The 22,542-nt window shown below is 39.1% G+C and overlaps 2 protein-coding genes and 1 pseudogene across 2 annotated transcripts in view; 1 reads left to right on the top strand and 2 right to left on the bottom strand.

The window, feature by feature from the left end:
* The window catches only part of plppr4b (phospholipid phosphatase related 4b), a 56,086-nt gene extending 53,455 nt beyond the window's left edge, over positions 1-2,631 (bottom strand). Inside the window, exon 1 of the mRNA XM_006805164.3 lies at positions 2,306-2,631. Coding sequence (XP_006805227.1) covers positions 2,306-2,377 — 72 coding nt within the window. The 5' untranslated portion in view covers positions 2,378-2,631. The remainder of the gene's footprint in view (positions 1-2,305) is intronic.
* A 6,832-nt stretch (positions 2,632-9,463) lies between these two features.
* On the bottom strand, positions 9,464-11,386 carry LOC148101098 (uncharacterized; annotated as a pseudogene).
* A 4,852-nt stretch (positions 11,387-16,238) lies between these two features.
* plppr5b (phospholipid phosphatase related 5b) overlaps positions 16,239-22,542 on the top strand; it is a 104,390-nt gene continuing 98,086 nt past the window's right edge. The window contains exons 1-2 of the mRNA XM_087845808.1: positions 16,239-16,423; positions 17,741-17,829. Of these exons, the coding sequence (XP_087701934.1) occupies positions 17,767-17,829 (63 nt within the window). The 5' untranslated portion in view covers positions 16,239-16,423; positions 17,741-17,766. The remainder of the gene's footprint in view (positions 16,424-17,740; positions 17,830-22,542) is intronic.

Below are 22,542 nucleotides of genomic sequence, written 5' to 3'. Positions count from 1 at the left end.
AATGCCTCCTGCTGTTTGCAAAAATAGAAACGCAAAAATCCTTCAGTGAGCTGCTTCAGTGATTCTAAAAAGCTCGAGGCTGACTTTCACTGTTCTGCCACATTAACTGCAGTGAGGTCGCACTGCTGTGTGAATGAAAGATTCCCAAAACAAAATCCAGGGAATCCCCTGACAATGTCACTGCTGAGAGAGACGTTCGTGGAAATGTTGCAGTCATTCCAGAAATACCTATCACACAGTATTAAATGGAGTCATATATTATACATAAAGCTGTATAAGTGTGGAGCCAAAGGCCAGCAGTGAATTAGGGCATGCATAAAGATAGCAGTGGGGCAATGAAGCTGCATGCAGCGCTTCAGTGTTTGAAATCATCAGTTCATTTTCATTACCTTGTAACCGACCTTTTAACCTGATATAAATATATGTGAAAATAAAGATGCATCGCTACACTGTCGGCCTTCATCTGCTTCTGTCATGGCTGCACTAAATGCACTAATGTGTCACCTAAAAATGGTAAAAAAGAAAGTGCACCCCCTTTGAGTTCTAAGGTTTTACTATCAGGACATAACAAGAAATTACAAAATTTGATAGATTAGGTAAATACAACCTGAGAACAGCAACACAAGTGAAATTACACTGTGTCACTTTAACAAAAACTAAGACACCGTGCAGGGATGAACAACTAAATACACCATAATCCAGTAGCTTGCAGAACTCTTCCTTTCAAGTAGTTGTTTTCTATTCAGTTCATTTTAATGTTATATATACAGTGCAAATTATAACAACAGTCGCCTTATATTGTAAGGCAAAGACCCTCCAATAATACAAAGAGAACAGAGAAAAGCCCAACAATCATATGACCCCCTATGAGCAGCACTTTGGTGACAGTGGGAAGGAAAAACTCCCTTTTAACAGGAAGAAACCTCCAGCAGAACCAGGCTCAGGGAGGGGCGGGGCCATGTGCTGTGATTGGTTGGGGTGAGAGAAGGAAGACAGGATAAAGACATGCTGTGGAAGAGAGACAGAGGTTAATAGTAACTAATAATTAATTAAACTAATAATTAAATGCAGAGAGGTGTATAAACACTCATTTTGATCCACTGTTCTTTAAAACTCTCTAGTTTATCCACAGCTTTCTTGACTCCTCACCACAGCGTTTGAGCCCTGAACGAACCTCGTAATACCTCGATTCTTTCCATTATCTGATGCCAGTGTGCTTCAGATCGTGGTATTATTCCTGAGAAGTAAAGACTTAGAATTGGCAGGTGTACTTTCTTTTTACTGACTAAACTTTACAGCTTCCTAACATGCACTTATATACTTTTTCCATAATATTCTGCTTAAAGCATTTTTGCGTAGACCCTGCAACTTGACATTTTGACTCTGATCTCCTTTTGTTACAGTAGGCAGGAGACTAATTCCAGGTCCTTAGACAAAGGTCTTTTTGGTTTAGGGTATATTATACGTCTAATGATTCCCTTAGACGTATACTCACAGCCTGAAAACTATCCAGCAACTAAAATGTTTTAAATTGAGTTAAAACCAGCGTGTTTGCATTTTGTATTTTGGGGGTTGGCTGGAAAAACAAATAGCAGATGGACGATTCTAAGTTGGGCTAAAAACAGCAGCTAAATGTGAGAATGTGCAATGATTTCTGATGATTATGATATGTATCATTCAAAAAGCAAAAATCACATATTTCAGAAATGTTGAGGTCTCATAATTGATGCTCATGAACACTTAAAATGTAATTTAAAAACATGTGTTTTCGTTGTTTGCATTTTGCTTTCTATTGGATCCAACAGAAAGCAGAAAAAATTACAAATAAATAAAAAAATGATGCTACGTTGTGATATTGTGTGTATTACCACGGTTGATTGTTGAGATGTCAGTGTTTTACTGTGTGAGCAGCTAATATCATACATATTAGAAATATAAAATCCAATAGCTGCAGCTGCATAGCTACTTAAAAAATAGAAAAGAGCAGCAGCCCTTTGGTTTCTACTTGACCTATTTTGATAATGAGAACAGGTGGCTGTGCCGAGCACAAGCAGAGAGGCGATGCTGCGCTTTATCACATACTTTAAGTGGATGAAAATCTCGATGAAAACGTGCGCGCCATTTGCTCATCACTATTGCATTTTAATGCTGACCAATTAGAATTACCTATTTTTATATAGCTTCATATAACGCACCGACTAATAGAGGCTCGTGTATAATAACGCAGCTCTGATATAAATACGATCAAATCAAATGACATCCTCGCTGTAGCGTTTGATGGAGTACAAAGCAAAGCCTGACTCACCTCCACGAAATAGAAGCAGGGCAGCAGGCTAACACTGTCTTTAGTCTGGATCCTCTTCTCTCGTACAGACATGGTCGGCCTCTGAACGTCCAAACAGATCCGAGATGTAACGAGGGAAGAATGGCTGCGCTCCTCCAGGCGTCCTGCTGGAATCAGGAGCGCTCCATACCGCTGTAGCAGTATGCAACAACCGCTCAGTGTTCAGCACGGGGACCCGATGCTCCCTCCAGCGCGACCCTTTATACCTGCTGGTGAGCTGCTGGGAGCGCGGTTCTGTGTTTCTCTCCGCTTGCTGTCAGGTAGAGAACAGCGCCTGAGCAACAGAGCGAGAGGAGGACAGAGCGGGGGGAGAGAGCGCAGACGCACTGAGGAGGGCTGACGGTGGACCACCAGAGTGGATGTGCATGCAAAAACGTCTGTTTCACATATTCTTAAACATCATTTGAATGCTGTTTTGCCACACGCTGCTCACGCTTCGGTGTTATCATCATTTGTGGTGATTATGGCGCATAAGCAGCGCTTATCTGTGCGACTGTTCCTCTGCGTTTAAAACACATCGTGAAGGTTTCCCTCTTTGCTTTCCTCGTATTTAACGTCACATCAGCAGCGATATCAGAGGCAACTTTATGTATCTGAAAGCTGTTCCTAAATAATGCCAAAACTGCCATTTCCAACGTACGTCCCCCAAAATTAAATTAAGCCCGATATCGGCTCCGGATATCGGTTAAATTCACGTTATATTTTTGTACTATTGACGGATATTTTCCGTTTATATTAACATTTAGAGGGACTTCTTTTTACTGTAACTCATTAAATGTACGTCTTTATATCCTTAAACACAATTACAACCCAATGCACCATTTGCTCACAAATTCTTAAATGTAAACTTCTTAAATTAAGCTTTGTAAACAGCAACATTTGTACAATTAATGTTAAATATCCTTATATAGTTCTTGAGTTGCAGATATCAGATTTCAGTGTTGATTCAACAGAATTGCCAAATACTGATTTAACATTGTTTCAATCAGTATTTGATATCTGGGATACTAAACTATAACGACATCATCCACCTCGTCATAAAACGAGTAAACAGCGAACACATGGACAAAATAACTCATCTTTAAAATTTGAGCGTTTTTATGTTCCTTGAAATAAATGTTTCTTTATGTGAATATGTTGATATACATTCATTTAAGTGGCTCCGACGTATTTTCTTCAAACAGGATATCCGACAATCCGAACATTTACCAATATAATAAAAATAATATACTATAGATATAATAACATCCAGAGTAGCTTTAAGGTAGGATCACTGCCTTGTGGTTGTTGAGCTGATGACACAGTATATGTAGTCAGTTTTTAAACTCACCTTTTATTCCCAAATGAAATCAGAGTGAGCATGTGTGCTAGACTAACACTGGAGGGTCTTTACCTTACAACAGCCTCCAGACAACATTTGTTGACAGCTAAGTGGTGATATATGAATATGAATAAAACTGAACAGCTCCAAAGGTGTTCCTGAAATTTGGGTTTATTAGAACAGAACAGATCTCAGCAGAAGGCTGACAGGACTTTTACCCATAAAATAAACATAAAGTACAGAGAAAAAATAACATTTAAATAAAAAGAGATGAGGACAGAAAAAACTACACCAAACCATAAAAACATGTTTAAGGATTTGTTGTGTCAGGGGTGGAACACTTCAAAGAGACCCTGAATCAGTGTCCCCCTAGATTCTCTTCCCTTATTTAAGTCACAGCTCAAAACATAGTGGGCTGCAAAAGTATTCGGCCCCCATGAACTTTCCCACATTTTGTCACATTACAGCCACAAACATGAATCAGTTTTATTGGACTTCCACATGAAAGACCAACACAAAGTGGTGAACACGTGAGAAGTTGAACGAAAATCATACATGACTCCAAACATTTTTTACAAATAAATAACTGCAAAGTGGGGTGTGTGTAATTATTCAGCCCCTGAGTCAATACTTTGTAGAACCAGCTTTTGCTGCAGTTCCAGCTGCCAGTCTTTTAGGGTCTGTCTCTACCAGCTTTGCACATCTAGAGACTGAAATCTTTGCCCATTCTTCTTTGAAACAGCTCCAGCTCAGTCAGATTAGATGGACAGCGTTTGTGAACAGCAGTTTTCAGATCTTGCATCGCGGGCAAAATCGGCAAAAAAAAAAAACAAACAAAAATTGCTCGTAGTCATGCTGCCCCGACATCAGCCAGCGCATATCGGGAATGTCACAGGCACCGATCGGTTTTCTATCGCCCATTTCCTGGGAGTAAGGGCGCCCTCCGTTTGCGAGGTGCGCCTGCTGCTGGCGGTACAGGGAGGAGAGGGCGGGGGATTCTCTGGTGGCTGGAGCAGCGTCTAATAACCAACTCGCAAAATAAAACAAAATAAAAACAAACCAATAAACACGAAAACATCAGACATCATGATACAGACTTATAATTTGCACCGATGTTTTTTCTAAATTCTACACGTTATCGGTGGATGTTTACAAAGTGCAAACAACACGGCATTGCGATCAGGAAAGAAGACATCAGGATCCTCATCTCTTTACTGGAACCAGTAGGTTCCCAGGTTCGCCAGCAATATTTTGCTCAGGGGCCTAACTTTGTGTGGCACATAGACTCTTATGACAAACTAAAGCCATATGGGATATGTATTAATGGATGCATCGCAACATCCTTTGGCTGCGGGCCGCACACACTAACAGTGACCCAAAGGTTATCGGAGGTTACTTTGTGGAAGCAGTGGAGAGTCGTGGGGGTTTCCCCAGGCTTGTACGAACTGACATGGGCACTGAGAAGGTGTTGGTCAGAGACCTCCAGCGTTATTTACGGAGAAATGACGGGGATGATAGAGCAGGAGACAGAAGCTACGTCACAGGAGCAAGTACCGCAAACCAGAGAATTGAGAGCTGGTGGGGAGTGATGAGAAAAGAAGGAGTCGAGCCATGGATCACGCTTCTAGGAGAACTGAAGGACGAAGGATTCTTCTTTGGGGATTTCATTGACAAAGCTCTGTCCCAGTTCTGCTTCATGCCAATCATTCAGGTAAATGGCCCATATTATGATAACCAGTGGTGGTAATTAATTACATTAAATTACGCTGTTTTAGCAGTAAGGGTAACAAAATTATCGTTTACATCGTTAAAACGACGTTACCTTTACCGAACGGTAAGGCAAGGCAAGTTTATTTGTATAGCACAATTCAACAACAAGGTGATTCAAAGTGCTTTACAGAGACATTAGAAACAAAAACAAATAAAAAGCATGATTTAAAATTGATTAAAACAAGCAAACAAACAAGCAAACAAACAAACAAACAAACAAACAAACAAACAAAACAGTATATAAAATCAAAACAGATAAAATCAGAACAGTAGATAAAATCAGTAGTTAAAATGTAAGTTTTGAAATTTAAGCTTAAGTGTAGATTTGGTGCTTTATTCAAAAGCTGAGAACAGGTGAGTCTTCAACCTGGATTTAAATAAACTGAGTGTTTCAGCTGATCTGAGGCTTTCTGGGAGTTTGTTCCAGATATAAGGAGCATAAAAGCTGAATGCAGCTTCTCCGTGTCTGGTTCTGACTCTGGGAACTGATAAAAGACCGGATCCAGATGACCTGAGGGATCTGGAAGGTTCATACTGGGTCAGGAGGTCACTAAATGCAATGTATTCCTAACGTTGTGGAAGTAGGTCAACTGCGCTCTGTATGTGCGTAATGGAGGCTGAAGCATCAACCCAGCCAAAGTTTTGAAATCAGGGAACACTTTGCCAATTGAACTGATCAGAAATCAGCACGACTTAAATGTTTTTTTTCTGATTCTGCATCAGCAGTTATGCTGCAGCTACCGATGTGTCACTGCCAGTCTGTCAAAAGCAGTCAGAGGCTTCAGTAACTCTTCAGCGCTCTATCGGTACATTCAGGTCTGAGATGATATTGGATCCCCTCATGGGATTGAAAAATATTGATTTTGTCACCTGTATTATGCGCATAAAGTTGAAAAGTTTTGCGCATCCGCACCAAGATTAGTATTAGTATTAGTATAAAGCCCAGATCCCACAACTCAGTGGTTTGCCTGGTGTGGTTCTTTCTTTTCTTTTTTTTTGCCATCACTCCCTGGTTCTGACTTTGGTTTTCATTAAACTGCATCCAAACATTGCTGCTTTTCAATTCATTTAAGGATGCACCACACTTATTTTAGGCCATAATGACATTTTTAAAAAATGCCTTGTATTACAGCTCTGACCTAATTCTTGTTTCTTCATCAGGAGGTATTGAGTGACATCCGGAGTGTTTGGAATGCTCACCGTATAAGGCCCTCAAAGAATAACAACGTGCCCTGTGGGATACCTGATGTCATGGCCCCTCACCTTTGGGGTGCAGAAGACTGTCTCGCTCCACTGACAGAAGATTTGACCTTGTGTAAAAATAGCTGCACTTTTGTTAGTTCAGTCCCATGTGATGTGCAAGTGTTTGATTTGTGCACAATAATAATGGAGGAATCAAGCTTGGAATTCCCATCTACCATGTCCCAGGCCCTTGATTTATATTTTCATCTCAGGGATACAGTTCGTTCACAGTTATTTGAGGCTACTTAAATGGACACAAACATACAAATTTAGTACATTTTGTACTTCAGTATGTATTCCTACAGCTTAATGTACTTATTATTAAGTAATTATTTTTCTCCAGTGTGTAGTTATCTTGTCTTTGTATCAAAATTATCAGAAAAGACTGACTGTACATAATTTTCATTTTATCCATGTCAGTAAATTTACTCATCATGAAGTGTTGCTTGCTCTTGGTAGCTACAGAGCGTGGAGTATTAAACCAATACTTTTGGGATTGAGTTAAACTTATCACACTGTTAAAGCATCAAAAGTTGTTCATAATAGTATTTGGTAGCAAAAATGTGTTCATTTCTAACAAAAACAAGAGCACCTTGGATAACGACCACATAGACTGGCAATATATCTAATGTTGTGATCAATTTGACAAGACGACCAAGTAGGCTAAAGTGTAGAATCATAGTTGTGTCACCAATGCTCCAAATGTTTCTTGAGCCTATAATTTTGTTATTGTGGAATAGATTAAAGCAATCCCACGTTTGATAAAGAACGGCTTCTTTTCTTAAAAATCACAGCACGTGTATGACCTTATAGAATGAGTAGTTAAATAACTTTCAGCGGTGTCATTAGACATGTTCATGTTTAAAGATGTATAGAATGTAACAGAGAGGACAATGTTTTGTACAAATGAGAATGGTTTACTGGTGTCTTTCAAAATACACCATACTCAAAAACAGGTTGTATTTTGCATATAATAACAGGATAACATAACAGTTATTTCTAAAATGTTATACAAACCTCTTTACAATGTAACCAATCTCTGTAACTGACAACTTTTCTTCTAAACCCATTAGGAACATAAAGGTTCACATTCTTGTTTCTATTAAGATTTCTGCAAACATCTGAAATACTTTAATATAGAACATGGTTAATCAGTTGGAATATGGTATTTGTAATGGTGTTGTACTTATGTTTGTATATACAGTAGACAGCACTCAGCAATCTTCCAGTTTGTAGAACTGTTACTGTATGCTATATTGGAAATATTTGTTACTCTTTCTGTAGTAAAAAAGTATTAGAATGTTAAAATTAGTAATTTATTTTGGCACTAACCAGAAACACAGTAACAATGTGTGCAGCAGGAACAGATGCACTTCTATGTTTAGTGTACGGATTCCTACCAGGTGAAGCACTGAAAATATTATTTAAATATGTATATGTATTTTCAACTGGTGTTGTTTTGTGGTCTCATTCCCCAAGCAATTTGTTGCCTTATTCTGTCCCCAACACTCACTGCTGCTTCTGCAAAGTCAGAGTGCTAAGTGCTGTCTACTACAGGTAACTCCACTTCAAAAAACCTGAACATTCCCTTTAGCTGACTATTTTAATTGGGGGGAGAAACTAAGAAAGCACTTACAGACCAGATGAAAAAAAAGGCTGCACATGAAAAAGGCACAACGGGCTACACTGAGAACTTCATCACCCAGTCTATTGAACATTCACATTCATTCCTTCATGTTACTGTTAACTACGCCCGTGTTTCTATGAACTGTTAAGGTGGAAAACCTAAAACATGTAGGGCAGAGTGCCTTGAGGACCAAGGTTGGAAAACACTGACCTACACCCAGTGTTGGGAAGGTTACTTTTAAAATGTATTCCATTACAGATTACAGATTACATGCCCCAAAATGTATTCTGTAACGTATTCCGTTACATTACTCAATGAGAGTAACGTATTCTGAATACTTTGGATTACTTAATATATTATCATGCTGTTTACAACTACATGAATGTACTATTGCTGTGATTTATTACTGTTACTGAAGGTCCGCGGCTCCAAACCGTAGTAAAGGGACCTCTGGCTAATACGGTGGGTTCTGTGTCGGCTCGTAGCCGAAAAATAGCTTTACTTTGTTGTCTGGGTCAAGTTTGAGACAGAGAGAGGCGTTGAAAGGCTGCTCCAACAGAACTTATTGTTTCAGAGGAAAACACGAACACGGTGTACAGTCGAGTCTTAATAGCTTACTTACAGCTGGGCTCGTCAGGCTCTCTTCTTGGCTGCAGTGGTTATTATTATATTTACATGCTTCCAGCTCCCGTTTCTGCTCGATGACAGCTCGTACTTTTCCTTTTTCTCCCTCCCTCGCTCACAGACACATAACGGGTATGGCAGTCCATTCTCCCTGCAGCACGGACTACACTGCCCATGATGCTACATTCTTTAGAGCTATACCTGTAGCATTCTGCCTGTTAGCTTAGCACAACAACAAAAAGGCCTCTCTCACCCAGGAAACACGCAGAGAGAAAGCGTCACCCTGTAACCATGGCAACTGTAACGCTGCCACCTGGAACAACAGAACGTAGCTGTCAAACAAAACCCAAACAGTCCTGACCCGCCACAATATGAAACAGGGAAGTACCGCCGTGTAATCCATTTATTTCAACAAAGTAACTGTATTCTAAATACCACCTTTTTAAACGGTAACTGTAACGGAATACAGTTACTCATATTTTGTATTTTAAATACGTAACGGCGGCACATGTATTCCGTTACTCCCCAACACTGCCTACACCACATCCATCACCCACATAGAGCTTGCGAGAATGCTGTTAAATTCACTGCGAAAGTCTGGATAGCTGTGATAACCAAGGGGCAGCTTTAGTACACATCCACATGTGTGGGATTGTGGTCTGCGGAGGAAATCTGTAGTTTCTATGAACTCAATTAGTATGGCTTTATCCAACAGATTGGATCCTGTACAGAACCGCAGGAAAAGCTGAAGATAATTGAAATCAATTTCTCCAATGTACCTTTTCAGGTAACGAGAAACTTGACTGGGCAGCTGTCATCTCCTCTGGAAACATTAGAAGCTCCTTCACTGTTTTTACAGTTGGTTTTTTTTCTGCAATGAAATGATGCAGTCCTTCTGGTGGGAGTAAACCAGCTACAGAACCCACAACGGGACGCCAGCACTTGATTACAAACATTGGGGCCTGAATAAGTACTTTGTGTCCTATCTGTGCCAAAACAGGGAGCAGTGTGTCCTTGGTAGGAACCTGCTTGCACTCATGTGCATCAAGTACTTCCAGCAATTCATCTGTATCCACTGAATTGAAGTCATCCAAAGCCTTCAGGTGAACAGATCGCTCTTCTTGTGAGACGTACAAAAGAAAGGAATCTTTTAAATTACTCGTTGTCGAGCCGTACAATATCTCCTCCAGAAAGGGTATTGCAAGCTTCACTGGGAAGTAACCAGCTTGTTTCCACCCTACAAAAAACACTCTAGCTATAGCCTGCCATTCTTCACACTGAAAGTCATGCCGGATGAATGGGACTTTCACCTCAACTCCCAATGTGCAGCTGTCATAGAAATCCATCCAAAATTCTGTCAGGCAGTCCCGCAAAACACCACTTCCTTCCCCCTGTTCAAGCTCTCCATTTGGTAACAACATTTTGATATTGACCTCAGATGAAATAATGTTTGAGTCCTTAAAGGCTCTGATCAAATCAGTAAGACAATGACCTCTTCTAACCGTCAGTATTACGGGACAAGATCGTGGTTCAGGGGGTGCTTGGTCAGGAATATTGGCCTCTCCTGTCAGCTCCGGTGAGAGAGACAATGTGTGATGAGGTGGATCAGACTCTTTTTCTGTAAACAGTGTTTCAGGGTTTAGTTCAACCACACTAATATCCACCCTGTTATCCCCACTAATAATAACAACTGCATCAGAATCTTCACTTTCACCTACATTTGGCAGACCATCCCATGGTAATGTGTCATTCAGTTCCAAATATCCACTTATGGAAGCTCCATCATTAATTACAAAGTGGTTTGATGGTTCTGAATTTATGTTTTCCACCAACAGATCATCAGCAGCCTGATTAGGTTCATTGTCAGTGAGATCTACCACAGAGGGCTGGGTTATTGCATGATCGGCTCTACGTCTTGGGGCTGCTGTTGTGTTTTCTTTCTGGTACACAGATAAAGTCGCAGAATTTTGACCTTACTTTGCTTATACAACTCATCAACTGTACTGGAAGCATCCACATGCATCTGTGAGCTCTCAATATGAGTTGAATAGTGTGAAAGACTTTTGGGGTTTTTTGAGATGCCATTGGAGAAAAACAGATTTTCAGCCATAAGTTTGATATTTGACACTGTTTCATTTTTATCTACAGATAAATGCCTTGTTCCACCACCACTTACAGACTTCACCTGTTTGAACCCACCCTTCTCCTCATCAAAATCTATCCAGCCAACCTCAATTCGTCTCACTGTTCGTTTTGCATTTGTATTTTCTGCCCACTGAGACAATTTCTTTTTAGGAGGCATTCCCTCAGCTCCTGTCAGTCTTTGTCGTAGCCTTGAGAGTATAGATTCTTTCCTGGATGGTGACGTCCGTGACAGTGTTGCTTGTCTGCAGAAGGCCACGGTGGAGACTCTATCGCCAACTTTGGGGATGTACTTTGCCAGGTCACTGTCTGTCATTAAGGGAATGACAGTTTCATCAATCTGAAAAATATAAATAACAAATTAATAAAATTGTCAATATTTAAAAAAAACAATAAAAACATACAACTGCATATTTTTGAGTTGTTTTTTGCTATCTACTTTTGATAACAGATACTTTTGGTATTGTGTTACACATTTGTCCAACATAAGATGAACAAAAGTTATTTTTTAAACATATCGTGTCATTAATTAATGTCATTGATTAAACAAAAATATGAAATTCAATACATTTTTTTAGAATGTGCATAGTAAATCGTGGATTGCGGCTCTCCATTCAAAAACAAACACACAGACACACACGCACGCACACAGCAACAGCCGCAGTGGCTTACATTCTCATCTTCAAGTTTCTTGATCACATCTTCTTCAACTTTACGCTCTGTTAAAAGTATCCATAGCAGACCTCTAAACCACATGAAAATGAAATTAGTATTTTTACACTCAGTTATAAATTTTATGTAGCAGATTTTTACATGATAGCCTACCTATAAAATCACTTTATCTATGACAAATCAGAATTTGATAATGATTGTTTCATTACTTAGATATTATCTATGGTAATGAGGAATGGAGCGATTGTCTACTTGGAGTTTAAGTAGTTCCGTATGAGCAATGACAACCTGCATCAATACAAAATCATTCCGATCACTGTATGCTTTATTAGTTCCCTTGGCAACGTGAGCTACTGTAACTGCAAGGCTTCATCCGGTGATGCATTGAAAGCTACGGCTCATTTAGCATGTATTACCTTAACAAGTGTGACTCACATGATGCTACTTTCAAAGGAGATGTTCAGCGAAAAAAAGAGGCAATTTTAAGATGCTTTCCATCTAAAACTGTTATTATTGTCCAGACCAGATTAGTTGCACCAGCTAGTATGGTGATGTGGCCAGGGTAAAAGAGAGACATCTTCGAGACACAGAGAACTCAGGTTTTATGTTGAACATACCTCGTTTATTAGTAGCCTTCAGCCTTGCTCTACTTTGAAAGTGTGCTGCGGGGCCGCCGCACGTCCTACAGTTAAAAATGAGTTTACCGGTGCACCTGCTCGCTGCTGAAGTCAGAGTAAACTTTATTGTCATCTCCGCTACATACAGTCCAGTATATAGAGAGACGAGACGACGAGGCTCCAGTTACAGCAGTGCAAGTAAATAAACAATAAGAAGAGTAAGATAATAAATATAAACGTTAGGACTCGGGGTAAAGGGATCAATAACAATTTAAAATTTATAATTTACAGTTTGATGATTTAAAGTCTCACACACAAGGTGTCGAAAGGGGAGCGGGGGGCTGCTTCCAAATAGAGCACATTTCATTCATAATGATGTAAATCTGAGCCCATTATTGATTCATGATTTGAATCCTGGGTTGTGCGAAATCCCAGAAATAAACCTTAGACAAAGTGAATCTGTGAACTAAGGTGTAGGTCTATTAGATCATGTTGTGGTGATCCTCGAGTTGGGGAATTTGTGTTCATACTGGAGTGCAAAATGAAAACCAATGGAAGATGGACAAGAAAAGTTCAAAGCCATCATGTCTTCAGTTTAGAAAAAAGAGAAAAGAAGAGGAGGAGAAACAAAAGATGCAGGTAAGCAGATGTGTGATTGGATAATGGCAGGTCATCCTGAACCAATCAGAATCAGAATACTTTATTAATCGCTCAGGAAATTATGTGGGTTACAGTTGCTCCAAGAAGAAATGGTAAAAATAGCAACAGTAACAGACTAAACTCCAAACAATACATCATGTTACAGATTTTAATATTAATTAGTCATTGTCAGTTGTTGATTCGTCCTGTTCTCATTGTATGAGGAATTATGATGGCTGTTTGGTAGCTGTTTGCATACTATGCTATGTGTGTGTTTCTCTGGTGAAATTCAGTATGGTTCCGACAACAGTTTTATGTGAATGTACAATCCTTGTGTTTTATGTGTGTGTGTGTGTGTGGGGGGTGGGGGGGGGGGGGGGGGCGCAGAGGGAGTGTTCTTGACCAGGTACCAAAGCAAATCATTCGTACTGTACAAATAATGTAAATATGACGATGTATCACGAAAGATTGATATCAAACTGATCATTTGACCCATATTACGTTACTTGTTCTTCGAGTGCATCGACAAATGACGAAATGAAAAGCCGAACAACAACAAAGCTGTTTCTTTAGAGAGTCTTAGCTTACATGTGTGTTTATTTCATATTTTCAGTTGTTTCCCTCCACGGCTAAACAAAGATCTCTAAATCAGTTTCAGTTATGTACTGATGAACACAACAATGGACCCCAAAGCGCTTCACACATCCAGTCATCCACAAATTCACACACACATGGCAGCTACATTGTAACCACAGCCACCCTGGGGTGCACTGACAGAGGCGAGGCTGCCGGACACTGGCGCCACCGGGCCCTCTGACCACCACCAGTAGGCAACGGGTGAAGTGTCCAAGGACACAACGACCGAGACTGTCCAAGCCGGGGCTCGAACCAGCAACCTTCCGATTACAAGGCGAACTCCCAACTCTTGAGCCACGATCGGCCCGTAACAATGGACATGAGGAGCTTCTTTCAAAGAAAAAACTCTGGTAGATGTTATTTTATATATTATGCTTTGTATGTTGTTCAGTATATTTCTATGCAAAACAAGAGGAATTTCAACACACAGCAGTATATTCACAGTTGAAACTAGATATTTACACTTTAGGGAGAAAACATAAAAACTTTTTTTTTTTTACTGTTAAACATCAATTTAGAGTAAACGTTTATGTTTTAGATAAATGAATATATAAATATCTTTTGAATTAGTTAAATGTCAGAATAAAAAGAGGGAGCTGTCTATTTTTATCACTTTCATCAAATTTAGGAGTACATATACACTAAGTTTATGGTTAATTAATAAGAAAACTCCAGATGATTCCATTCTGAGCTGAAGAAGCTTCTGATTGGTTAGCTGTGCCACCAATTTACTCACATGGACTCTCCATGTGAGTAAATTGGTGGCACAGCTGTGGATGCATATAAGGCAAAACACAGAGGCTGTTTCTGTGACATGGGAACATCAAGACATGTCAACAAAACAGCAGGAAAAGAATTGTGGAGCTCCATAAGTGTGGCTCAGTTTGAATACAATTTGGTGCCATTTACAATTAAGAAATACAGACAGTTTCTCTCTTTACTCAGTTAACAAATGTGTTTTTATATTTATCAATCTAAAAAATAAACATTTAGTCTGATTTGATGTTACAATTAAAAAAGTGTTTTTATCTGAAGAGTTTGTAAATATCTGGTTTCAACTGAATATTTGATGATGTTGGTGTTTGGCTTGATTGTCAGCACAGAGAGAGAGAGAGAGAGCAACAGAGATGAACAAGAGCAGGTGAGACACACATGTTAGTCACATGGTTGTTCGCCAAAACTCATCAGAACATGTTTCTAGTGCCTAGTGTTTGTTTTTAGGTTTGTTACTTTTCAAATTCTATATTTATTAAGTTTTGCAGCTTGTTTGCACAACAAGGCTAAATAGTTATATAAACGTTTCTGAATCTAAATAGTGGACTTTGGTAGAATTAAAAACTAATATGGTATAAACTAGCATCTCATCACATTATCTATGGAAAAGGAATACTTGAATAATATTGACCCTGAAAATGTCACTGATAGGTTCACAAAACTCAAGCCTCGAAGATACAGCCTCAATAAAGAGGTGTTGTCAGTGTCGTGCAGGTCTATGATGATTTTAGTGCTGCTATCATCTCGTTCTGATTCTGGTTCTGTTTTGGTTAAATCCTCAGTAGTCCTGATTTTGAACTGTTGTAGTCCTGTTTTAATTCTGGATCAGTTCTGGGTCTGGTTGAATCGGGGTTTAGTCCTCGTGTGTTGATGCAGCCCGACTTTGTTCTGCTTTGCTGCTTAATTAAAAAACTAGTTTAAGGTGTCCTGCATATGTGATATATAAGTTACAAGTTACAAAACTCAAAACACAGCCTAATAAATCTTCAACTTCACAGCATGTTTTTCAGTCATTTCTAACCCCCCCCCCCCCCCCCCCTCCGCCCCCCCCCTCACAGAGCTACAGAATGAGACTCAGCTTTGATGCTTCAGCTTCTTCCCAGCGTTACATGACTGCTGGCGTGGTAAGCTGACACCACACGCACACTGTGTGAGACGGTGTCACCAGAACTCCTGTTACTGTTGTTGGAACAGATACAAGTTACAGCAAAGGTAATGCTGCCTTCATGTCCGGAGGAAACACCAAACTTTTGACTTTTTTTTAAGTGAAACCAAAACTGTTTGAGTTTGTAATAAACAACATGTTCTGGAGAGGAAAATGAAATAAAAAGGAGTTTGGAAGCCAATAAACATAGATTGCATGTAGATATATAGTCTTTTATGCAGAGTCTTTACTGGTCACAATAAAACTTTATTATCATCAAAGCTGTGAATGAATAGGTTTTCATGAAAAAATTAAAATAATTGACATTATCAGTGCAGCTTTTATGACTATGGCTCCTCAGCATTCAGCATTATTCATGTTTTATGAATTAGATGTGGGAAAAAACTTCCATTGATTAAAAATGTACAATATAGTTAAGTGGTAACCACCATCCACCTTCGTATTATTTTTCATTTAAATGGTAGAAACGCAAAAGGACGATTGTTGCATTAAAACAATGTTTTTGTTTATTTACTTGTTTGTTTTTGCTATAATATAATGAGCTTTCTTTTCTTTTCTTGGCATCTCTCTCTCTTTTCTTTTTTTTTCTGACACTACGTGAAGGCAACATTCTTCTCCCCGACGGGCGAAGTAAGCTGCGCATGCGTCTCACCAACAGAATCTGCGATCGTGCAGCACTGTGGGTCCCGTTACTAAAAGGAAAATCCCAGGAAGTGTGACGGGATAAGGTGGCTGGCGGAGCCGGGGGGCCTGGGCGTTGTGTCAGCTGCAGACACCGGACAGCGCTGCGCTCCGACGGTTAACCACAGAGGCTCCAGAGAGACTGCGCGAACTCTTGGAGCTGGCCAAGGTACGAGTCTCCGCGTCTGCTGCCGCTGGTCTCCACCGAGGTGACAGAAAGCCTTGATAACATCAGACTTAACAGATCACTCGATGTAGAGCAGTGACACAAACCACGGAGGCCCAGAAGAGTGCCGTCAAACGACGAGTTTATTAACACACAGGAGAGAAAACATCAGCATTTGTCTTCTGACAAAAACACATGTTGTGAACACTTTTAAAGCAGTGAGGTATCCGCCCCTCCAACGCGTAAAAATAGGTTAAAGGCGTTAGTTACAGTAAACGGTGCATCTTAGATGCTATAAACAGACATAGAACTTCTCTTTTCTATAACACCTTCCAAACAAGGCAATAACTTCAAGCCTTCAGGGTCTCTGAGGGCTGGTTGTTGACTCCGGTCATCTGTTACCAAGTAGAACAAAACGCCACAGGTTGCAACAAGAAGCTGAATACATTTGGGCCTCTGCTCAGGCCTGTTCCTGGATCATATGTGTATTGTAAGCATGTCTGCAATTATCCTTCTATGCTTTAGTCCTTGACACAATAAATTGTGAAGACTCACACTTCACAAAGCTAATGCAACAACTCTGAATGAGCACAAATATGCAATGTGTGTGAAATACTTCTGGCCGTACCTGTAATAAAAGTTAACATAAGGATCCTCAAATGAACATCTTCAATAAACAACTTTAATGCAACATCAATACTGTGAGAAATATTATTAGATGGAATAATGCTGTAAAGAATGTTATCAATGCAGTTATAATGATGCAGGTTATATGACAGCAATAAAAGAATTTCTGTATCTGCACAACATCATACTGAGATATAATCATGACTGGAAACTGTGGCTGACTCATCATCGTATATATTAGTGACAGAGATGTGCAGAGCAGCCGGTATTTGTATTTGTTGAGGGGGGAAAGTATTTGTATTTGTATTTGAGTAAAATCAAAATCTGCAGGCTCTCTGCATGTGTGCCTGTCCGTCTTGTAACCTTTGAAACAGTAACATTTCAAAAAGGTGAGCACAGGTTTATCTCACTTTACTGCATTTAATGGAACTGAAACTAATTGCTGTAGTTTTGGAAACATTCTTGTTGTCTTGATGGCAAAGTTTTGGGCTTTCACCAATCATATTGCAAATTTCACTCTGAAATGCTTTTATCTAGTTCCCAGATACTTTCTCACAGTGGTCAGGTTTCTCCATGGAGTACAGCTGCTCCAGGCTTTAGAACTGTAGATGCAATATGTTGCAATGTTTCTGAAGCTTTGTAATGAAAGAAATTTGGATCATTTCTTCTCTGATCTTTTTTGTCTCTCTTTAGTTGCCCTGGTAAGAAGAGAAGTCGACATGCCTTCAAAACCACCAAGTAGAAAAGAGCGAAGGAAGTGGATCACCTCTCTGACAGGGGAGGTAAGACGTGTTTCATGAAGGTACGAGTAGATGGGATTGATGGATACTTTCAGTTGCATCAGAAAACTTTGTTTTAAGTGTTGTCCTATTAAAACAATGAGACTACTCTGACTAGTTTAAGTGTGTGTTGTTCACAATCTCACCAGTGTATATATCTATATATCTATATATCTATATATATATTACAACGATACCTGAGTCAACTTACTGGAGAGTTGTGAATCAGTATGTCTGGCTTGGTTGTTATGTTATGGCTATTCAGTGCTGAGATTTTGTACCTTTCTAACACAATCCAAAGATGATCTTTGCATTTCACTCAGATTGGAAGTAACCACTTTCATGATCTGCAGCTTTTGTTGATACTGTTGTAGCTACAGAGCTCCTTTTGTGCCAGGTGTTATCTTTGGTGTTACAGAAGTGTTCTGTCACCATCTGGTGGCAACAGGATCAGATCACACGTCTCAGCAAGTCGGCAACTGATAGTCTTTGTGAATTTGTGTAGAGCTTACTCGTTTGCTTTTATCGGTGTGTTGGGACTCCTTTCAGTAAAACAGAACCCTGTGATTAACTTTGAACAGATTTAGTAGCTTTGATCAGACATTTCTATTTGTTTTTATTTTATTTTATTTTTTGCTGTGGAAGAAGAGTTACTTGTACTGGTCATGGACTTATTTAATTATTATAATTATTATAATTATAATCTAATAATAATTAAAATTATATAATTATAGTCTAATTATAATTATATTAATCATAATATAATATAATATAATATAATATAATATAATATAATATAATATAATATAATATTATTTTTAAATTCCTGCTTTAAGTTTCTGCAGAAGGCAGATAGTAATAAACACAGGCGCGTAAGACGTGAAACATCTGCTGTCTGAACTGTACAGAATAAATGTTAGAAAGTGAATACTGCTAACATTTATATATACAGTGGTCCCTCGCTATAACGCCGTTCACTTTTCGCAGCCTCACTGTTTCGCGGATTTGTTTTGTTTGCAATTTTGCATGATTTTTTTCTTACAGTGCATTGTGTTCTGCATCCTGATTGGCTGTAGACCGTTGTCAGTTAATCTTGTGTAACAGTCAGATAAGTCAAACTTTACTCAACTCATTCTTCTTGCTTCCTCTACTCCTGTACCACTGATTTATTAATGCTGAATCCTCTGCAGCTGCTCTATTCCCATGTTCTGGACCTGAAAACAGGGTTTGATCTTTGCTTTCTATAATACTGAACTTATTTTTCTACAAAGGTTTGAACTTGAGAGTTTAAACAAGAGAGAAAAGTGTGAAAATGTCCATGCCTGTCTGAGAAAAGTGTATAAAGTGTGTAGTGAGGGGTTTCACAGCCGTAAAACATCTATAATAATTGTAAAAAATAAAGTTGGCTACTTCGTTGATTTCACCTGTTTTTAGAACGTAACCCCCGCAATAAACAGGGACCACTGTACTTATAAATGTTGGAAGTATACTTAACATTTATATACTTATGCTTACTAGGAAAGTATACTGACCATTAAAGCATCAAATAAAAAGTATAGAGCCAGAAAGGACTATGCCCACATCTCTTCTGCTTCCTGAACTCCACAAAGGATGTCATCACTCCTCATAACTGGGTGTAAAACAGCAACAATCGAACGTATCGGCCTTTCACTGCGTGGTCTTGTTTAGCTGCTCTCTCTGGTGTGAAGTGTTGAAAGGAAGGTGGACAATGATGTCATCATTGAATTTCACAGCATTGGAAAGTGGAAGTGATGCAAAAGAACAGTCTGACAGCCAAACACGTGGGAAAGCAGACAGATGAGTGAAGAAAGTGAGGATTTGTTGATATACAAAATTCAACTGATGTGATGGCCCCTCACAGCAGAATCCAAGCAGTGATAGAAATTACAGCAGAAGAAAAAAAGCAATCTTGCTGTTGCAGGAAGTTCCTTCCTGTTAAAGAACAGATGTTAGCGTCGCAGAGGCGCACGGTCAGACATGAATAAACAGGCATCATGATGAGTTAGAAGACTTAGGGAGGGCTCCGGAGAGCAAAGGCATGAAGGAAAGCAGAGACTGAGCCTGCAGTACAGCTCAGGGGCCACTTCAGGGCAGGAGAGTGCAGAGTCTGAGATAAGGCAGATACTGAAGCTAAGGCAGATACAGAGTCTGAGATAAGGCAAGGTGTAGGCGAAGGACAGGACATGAGAAAGCCTGCATTACAGCTCAAGGATGCTGATGGATTCCTGACTGAACATAATCTTTGCACTAGATTAGCATAGTGCAGATTAGCAATTGGAGTTTAAAAAGAAGTCAAGGAATCAATTTATAGACCAAAATGTATTCAGACGTTTCACTCATCAAAGTAGCCACGGGATATAACAGCTGGACACACCTGGAGTCGTGTCTCATCATCAAAACACTCCACAGATCCTGCCGGTGATTCACGTCCTTATAAACCATTGAATCAGGTTCTTTCCATTGTGATTCCCATTATATTTGTGAAGGATTGTATTCCCAAGGTATTGTGTTGCTGCGTTCCTGTTGGATTATATCAGCGTGGAACACAGAGATAAGTTTGGCTTTTGCTCCTGATAAATTGTTTTAAACTGTGGACATTCCCTTTTTAAGCGTTTGTGAAACAATAAAGGTAAAAACCTGCATATTATTATTATTATTACATTATTATGACGCCACACATACAAAAACACATGCAGAAGAAAAACATTGACAATCAATACAATAAATATGCACATTAAGAGACATAACACTCAAACTACAGACAGACAGCAGAGGACAGACTGCATGGCTACAGTGTGATTTTATTTACACTGTCAAACGTTTTAGCACGCCCCATTTATTCCAGTTTTTTATTGAAAATGATGCAGTTTAGTGTCTCATTAAGTTTTGTTTCCTTTTCTAAACACTGTATAATTTCCTGTTTTAAGATTTGTGTCTAGTTATAGAGGATCTCATTAGTTCCCTTTGGTGTTGTTCCTGTTCCCTTACTCTTGTCTCTTTGTTTTGTCCTCCTGAGACCTGAACTCTTTCATGGCAGCTTTTCTAATTTCTCTTCAATCTTTGGGCTGACTGGGACCTGATGAATGTAAAAACAAAACATTACCTGATTTTTGTTTCTGAGAAAAACGAGATCCACATATGAGGACATTTGCTGTAAATGTTGATAGAGCAGTGGCAGGATAACGTCCTCGTAAGTGGATATCAGGCCCTTGTAGAGCACAATTTAGTACTTTGGTCCTTCTCAATGAATCATTCAACCCAGCAAAATGAGCAGAAAAAGCCAAAACTCCAAAACTTGAGTTTGATCCTTCTTCATGTCTCTGCTGGAGTTTCCAATGGTGGACGTCGAGATCTTGTGAACTGCTCGTTCCCAGAAGACGAAGCGAACGACACAGAACGTCTCCAGAAATGTCCAGTTCATGCTCTGATCTTACATAAAGACACTGATATCTACCCACAGCACATTATCCTCTCCATCACCCAACGTTCAGCTAATTTAAGGTATTTAAGTTCAGCTTTTAATTTTATGCTATTTTACTTCAGTTGGATTTGTCTTTAGCAAATTCTCACATCGCCTCACATCATCGTAACTCTCAAGGCTGTTTCAGTTAGGCCTGTCTTTAGAATCATTATTACATGTTTGCATTGCTCAATGTGGTAGGACTCGACTTAAGCGGTCAAAGAAGTGCAGGAGACTGATGCTGTCCAGTGTAGCCAGTGATTTATTCACCATTTTGTGAGAAACTCAACTCTATAATTAACTCAGTTCAAATAATCATAACTGAACTTAAATCAACGGAAATTAAGGTCGTAAATTAAATTAAATTACGGTGTAATCAATACATATTACAACAATAAATCTATTTCTTCATAAATCCTCTAAAATCAACTTTATTAAATTATAAGAGTTCTTCCCCGTCTGCACTTGGTCTCTTCCTGTGACCTCAGATGAACCCAGAAGCTATAAAGCAGGAAGTAAAACTACATTTCCTCCTTTTGTTTCTGGAAGACAGGTCGGTAAGGTAAGTTTAAACAATACAAATTAACAGTTGAAATAAAGAACATGTTAACTTAACAAACTTGTAGGAATTGATTTAAACTAAGATGTTATATAATCTGTAAAAGTGCAAAACATAAACAGTAGATGTTTGCCTATTGCAGACTATATATGAAATATGGTTAAATCAAAACAAGAATGTTAACTAAGAATATGGACAAATGGTCTTCTCACCTACTTTGTCACACTCAACTTAAACACAATTATATCTACCTGAGTATGTTCTGATTGGCACTAAGTATAGTTAACGATCAGCAAAATCACATGTGAATCGTGTTTAACATTACAACATTTCAAACTACTGACAGGTTGGTTACACAGTTCTGATCTGATGAATATAAAGGTCAGTGATCATGTCCACACCTCAAACATTTTTACTACTCAAATTACATTTGATTATATGCTTGATTAACAATAAAGAATAAAGTTACTATTAACAAAAGCACACACAGACAAGAGTGCTTTAACACTTTATAAATCACATATAACACTCGATGGTGAGTCTTATATGATCCACGAGTGTTTGTTTGTCTCCTGCTCTGCATCAGCTTTTTAAAGACGACAGATGTTCAGTTTGTTCAAAGTGCAGATGAGCTCTTTGTTCAGGAGCGTCTGAGAAAAATAACAATCTTGGCTGA

This window comes from Neolamprologus brichardi, chromosome 9 (genome assembly GCF_056152115.1).
Source record: "Neolamprologus brichardi isolate AB-2024 chromosome 9, ASM5615211v1, whole genome shotgun sequence".
NCBI classification, from domain to species: domain Eukaryota; kingdom Metazoa; phylum Chordata; class Actinopteri; order Cichliformes; family Cichlidae; genus Neolamprologus; species Neolamprologus brichardi.
The sequence above is the reverse complement of the archived record's forward strand: the minus strand, read 5'-3'. Positions and strand labels throughout refer to the sequence as shown.